General features: G+C 36.5%; 1 protein-coding gene across 2 annotated transcripts in view; it reads right to left on the bottom strand.

Moving 5' to 3' along the window:
• Window positions 1-1,891: 1,891 nt before the first annotated feature.
• The window catches only part of SLC6A1 (solute carrier family 6 member 1), a 60,220-nt gene continuing 56,111 nt past the window's right edge, over window positions 1,892-6,000 (bottom strand). For both annotated transcript variants that reach the window (XM_068694458.1, XM_068694459.1), the window contains exon 15: window positions 1,892-4,394. In XM_068694458.1, coding sequence (XP_068550559.1) covers window positions 4,290-4,394 — 105 coding nt within the window. In that variant the 3' untranslated portion in view covers window positions 1,892-4,289. The remainder of the gene's footprint in view (window positions 4,395-6,000) is intronic.

Raw genomic sequence — 6,000 nt, 5'->3', positions numbered from 1 at the left:
CAGAAATAAGCAGGCTTAAAACAAACAAAAAAAAAACCCAAGAGCGACATGGTGTTATTTTAGAATAAAAGCACATGTAGCTGAACTAATACTCCTGACGAACAAGGACATGGCTTTCTCTCAGGGCATCCTGCAGTCCTGTAGGGAAGAAGTGACCTTATTTGCATTTTTCTTGTTGAATTGCTGTCGGGATTTTTGCAGCACGGCAAGAGAAAATTCCTCCAGGAGAACATGGAAATATCACAGCACTAACGCAATATCTTTCAACCAGGTTCCTTTTCTTCAGCCATTCTTTGCCCCTTGCATTGCCATCTGGACAACCACCCAGCTCTGAACAGTGCGTCTCCTTCTCTCCAATGCAACTCCTTTTTTCTTACAACATACTCTGAAAGCCATCGATACAATACATAAATAAACCTTAAATCTTAATGCCCATGAAATAAACCTTAAGGATGATTTAAATTTTTATCTCTATTTCAAAACCGTTGAGGTTGCTCCTTCACCCTTTTCCAGAAATAATAAACTATAATAAACTGTGGTCTTCCCTACATGCTTCTGCCCTCCCCAGCCCTTTTTTTTTTTTTTTTTTGAAAGCAGAGCAAGGAACTTCCCTCCCCTTCTACTTGCACATTTGAGTGCTCCTTTTTCAGGGCAGCATTTTGAATTTGAAGCTTATGATTTTGGACGCTATCAGGAACATTTTCAGCTCTAATCATGTTCTCTAAATTGCTCTGACTCTTTCCCAGCATGATGTCCAATTTTCTATTTAGATAATTAAATTCAGAGCATAGGAGCATTCAGCTCTTTAGCAAAGGTATTGCATTAGACCCAGATGTAAGACAAACTGCTGTGGAACTCGCATGACATAGTCTCTGATTATGTCAACTGATAGAGAGAAAAAATGACTTTTGTCGCAGTATCTCCATCTCTGTTTAGCATAATGCCACTGTTTTCCCCAGCCCATTGGCTTCATCTTGGTGTCAGCAGAGGCTTAGAAATCAGTGACTTCAGGTGCTGCAGTTCACACCCCCGTGTACCAGCAGAAAGGTCCAGCAGACATGGGCATGGCTGTAAATACCCAAAGGTCCCTCTCTCCATAGGGACAGCAGTGTTTTGAGGGCTTGCAGGTGCCCAGCAAGCCCCAAAGCCCTGCCTGCCACCAGTATGGGGTCAGAGTGCTGAAGAGGGATCCACTCACAGATCACATCACTCTAAAACGTTTGACATTTAACCACTTTTATGCTTCTCTGTCTAACAGTGCCTCCAGTGTGGAGGTGTGTCTACACCAGCTGCCCTGCTTTCTCTCCTGCCTGCCTGTTGGAGTAATATATGTGATATAGATGCTAGGTCTCAATTCATCAGGTGGTTAAACACCAGCTGGAATTCCTGCCAACCACAGGGAATTTAACAAAATTAAACCTATACTCAGACTTTTCAGACTACGAGGCAAAACTGATTAAGTTTCAGAAATTAAATTCTTTTTTTTAATGTGATTTTTTTTAGCTGCTGTTTGAATTGGTAAAATAATATATATATATTATTATTTTTATTTTTTAAATTGTAGAGTAAGAACTTACTGACCATCTCTCTTCAGTTAGAACCAACACTGAGTATGGGAGAGGCAGAGATGCAACTCTGAAATCAACATGATGCAGCTTGCTCTTCTGCTGCAGACCATGCATCAAGAACAGTCACCTTATACAGTAAGCTTATAATTTGTGCACATACCTACTGAGTTATAGTAATAGCATTATAGATCAATTGTACACATCACAAATATAATACAGCTCTTGATATTTAAAAATGATACCCAAAACATTTAGAACTTGCTTCACAGAAAGTAATTTAACACACGTGGGTTTTGTCCAATGAAAGACTGCATAATTCTGAATTTAATGTATAATATAACCTTTATTCTTTTTCCTCTAAACTCTTGGAAACTTACATAACAATCGTGCTTTAATTATGACACCATTTATAGACATTTAAAATGCATCTTAATTTATAAATATTTTACATTTGGTCCATAGAACAGGTTGCAATTTACTAAATAATACTGTACTCTTTTAAACAGGCTCTGTATATATTTTTGAATATGTATATATTACATATATATTTTTATATAGAGATAGATTTGCTTGGTGTTCAGATAATTCCTTATTGCAAAAAGCATATATGATCATACAATAATCTTTTCTTTCAGGGCAAGTACTACAAAAAAGATACAGCTATTCACAGTTTACACACAGTAGTTCTACAACACTATTTTGTGCTATATGATAAGTTTGTACAGCTTTTTGCTAAAGAGCAGGTCTGTCAAACATCTGTCATAATTGTTTACAATCAAACATTAAATACTGCATTTTTCTTAGAACAACATGGGACTTGATTACATTAAACAATAAAGTTGGAATTTTTATCCTTAGTCTAATGAAATTCACAATTATAATGTGCATGTATCATGTATAATGGGTGTGTAGGATGTACGTTTTTTCTCTAAATCCCAAAGACTTACAGGACTTCTGCATTTCATCTATAGACACTTAGGATGCAGCTTAGATCTCATAGTATTTTACAATTGATCTATGTATGAAACAGTTTAGAATCTACCAAACATACTCTGAGATTTTATGATGTAGTTTGAAATACAAGTGTATTATATATATTATTTCTACAATAATGTGCTTGACATTCTGAGAATAATACCTTATTGCAAGAACATGTTTGTCACCTTCAGACAAAAACAACGAAAAACCCAACATTCACAGTTAACATGTTTTTCACGTAGTAGTTCTACATAAATTGTGCTATCTAACATTGTACGTTGCACAAAAATTTGCTGAAAAGCATGTTTCATTGCACAGTTCTGTCACAGTCATTTACAATCAAACATCAAATACTGCATTTTCCGTAGTCCTTTGTGTCTGTCATATAGCTGCCAAACAAGAAATGCCATACGGGACTAACTGCATTTTCCACACAGGGCAAAACTTCCATTAGCTGAACGGGGTTTCTAGCTATGTGGCAAATGCAGATGGAGCCCAGAGTAGAAATTTTTATATTATTGAAATAGTTTTCCCTCCTGCCTTCATCACCACAAATAATATGTAAATAAAAATAAGACTGTTTTCAAAGTGCTAATGATCCATATTTTATAATTTGCTTATTTCAAACTGTTCAAGTCCTGTAATAGATTAAAAAGGACAGTTGTGAAATTAAACCCTAAATTAGAATTACAAGTATGAGCTTCAATCTTTAAGCCATTGTTTTGGCTTCTATTTTGGTGGCGATGCAATAATAGTGTAATAATAACAGCATAATAAAAGCTCAAGTACTCTGAGCTTGAATTGCAAATACTTTGCCTTTTTATTTATTTATTTATTATTTTTTTTCTGGGAATATTCAAAGAGCTCTTAAGAACTGGATATTACTTCTCATTTTGCTAAAAAAGTTAGAAGTCACATTTTTGGCCTCTAACATCTGTAATTCATATAGTATTGATTCACAGAGATAGGTTCTTTTTATAAGACACAGTATATATTTTCAAAAGAAATTCACAATCTTATGTGAAAGTTATCCTGAAAGGCTAAGCACAGGTAGTGTTTACAGCCATTCTATGCTGTATTACTACAAATTGCCATAAAACTTGATTTGTAGTAGGAATGTTTGTAAAGGCTGCATCTACTGTGGCTAAGTTAATTGAAAGAAGTCTCTTCCCCCTCAAATGGCCTTGACCAGAACAAATTTTAAGGGCAGACTTTTTCATTGGAAATCACTTGGTTACAAAATACTTCGTTCTTTGTACAAAACAATTCCAAACTTAATTTTACTCCTGCAAAGTCAGAAATAACAGTCTTGGGATTCAGCGGTAAGAAATATTGATAAACTACTAAAAATCAGTAGCACAAAACCTCAAATAGTCGTGCTAAAAGGTAGATTAAAAAGGTCTTGCACATCAATTTACAAATTCCAAGATATGCAACTATTATTGTGAAAGGATAAAAACATTAACAGTCCGTGGATTGCCAGTGAACACAAAATACTGTCAACATCTGAGCTTGCGCAATGGTTGGATCATACCCATGGCGATTCCCTTATAGTGGAGATGACCTTTTTTCTTTTTTTTCTTTTTTTCTTTTTTTTTTCTTCCTTTTTTTTTTTTTTTTGCCACTAGAGGTAGGTAATTATATTCTCAGACATAAATTTGTGGTCATATTCAACCTTTTTTTTTTTTTTTTTTTTTTTTTTTTTCTCCTGGAGTAGTATGGTTACTTTTGCAATATAGACGTTTAGATGTAGGCTTCTTTGTTTGCAGAGTTGCTCTGTTGTGCCTGGTCCGGCCCATTTTCAGGATGACTGATGTCTTCACTTGGCTGAATCATAACTTGGATGCGCTGTTTAAAGAACAAAAGATGTGAAGCAGTCAAAAAAAAAAAAAATGTTCCTAAACTTTGTTTTTATTTTAAGGCCACTCTAAACACTTCTCTCTAGGTATCACAGCTAAAATGAACAACTAAGTTCATCTCCCAATGACCTAGAAAAGAAGTAAGTCTCATATACTAAAGGTGTTATCAAAAACCACTACTGATATTGAGCAAAGTCACAGAACAGCCCACTCCACTCAAATAAGAAAATTTACTAATGATAGGAATGGCTGTTGATAAACAGCACGGCACATCCTGAGACTTGAACACACAAGCTAAGGCTCTCACTTAAAGCCCTTTGCTACATGGCGTTACTGGAATGGGAGCAAAAATGTACAGAAACAATTTGTCTCAGTCTCGTTCCTATGCAGAAAGCAGAGGCACAAGTATTGGATTATTTTGATTTTTTACTAGTTTATGACAGTCAAGCAGGCATAAATGGATGACAGTGTTTAATGCAATGCCTAGTGGAAAAAAATTTGGAGAGACTACAGAATGGAGTAGGAGACTAGAGACTCTGTTGCAAGCCCACAAGTCAAATGCAGAGGCTAAAAGCTTGCAGTGGGCAGCACGGACCCAGCTGGGTCTCAGAAGTGGTGGTGACCCACCCTGAGGGTCCGAAAGGGTGCGAGAGAACTGGCTGCAGCTTCTGGGAGCTACTACCTCCAGGAACACAACAGGTAAGGTAAACTTGTATTTAGGATCTTTTTATTTGTGTTTGGTCTCTCCTCATCCTTTGGGGGGCTCCAAGCTTATCTGCCTAGCTCACATTTGTACCAAGAAAGAGAGTCCAGTTTTGAATGTTAAAGCTTTTGAGTGCTGTAAGCTTCTCCTCTAATCTGATGATCATTTGCCAATACTTACAAAAATGGGACCTTAAACCACAGGAAGACCGAGATGAACTTTTGCTGTGTGGTTTTCCATAACCCTGGTCAGGGCAACAATTTTCCCTTTGCACAAAAACGTTTCCATAAGACCAAGATAAAGATACTCAAGAAGTAGGAGCCAAGAACAAGAATGTATCGGTAAGCAGGAATGTTTTGCAGGCTTCTTTGAAGCATGGCTGAATCTTTTCAATTTTGCTGAAGACAAATATTTGGATACAGGTCTGAGCAATTCACGAGGCATTACTCGTCAATTCTGCTTAAGATCATCTGTCTCTTTCAAAGATGACTCTGTCAGCTGATTTTAGAACATTCCAGAAGTTCTCACAAAATTATTTTGACACACAGTCATGGAGGAGAGAGTTTCAACTGCTGAAGATGTGTCTCATGCACAGAATGAGATTATTGCCTGGGGAGGGAAAACTGAGGGTGCACACAGATTTTAAAAAATTAAGGAGGGCAATTGTACATAACTGTCCAGTGTTCTGGTCAATAACTTCATTAGCATTTCACACTCTTTTAGCAGCAATTCCCTGAGGATCTTAAAATGAATTTAAAATGGATTTAAGCTGTTAAGATGCCTCTCACATGGAAGAAAGGTGCCTCTCTCATACCTCCTTTTTAACAGATGGAAAAAGGAATCAGGGAGAGAGTAAGAGCAAAATTCAATGAGAAAATGGCTTCTAATGTTC

This window comes from Anas acuta, chromosome 11 (assembly GCF_963932015.1).
Source record: "Anas acuta chromosome 11, bAnaAcu1.1, whole genome shotgun sequence".
NCBI lineage: Eukaryota > Metazoa > Chordata > Aves > Anseriformes > Anatidae > Anas > Anas acuta.
Note: the sequence above shows the minus strand (reverse complement) of the source record. Positions and strands in the feature narration are given on the sequence as shown.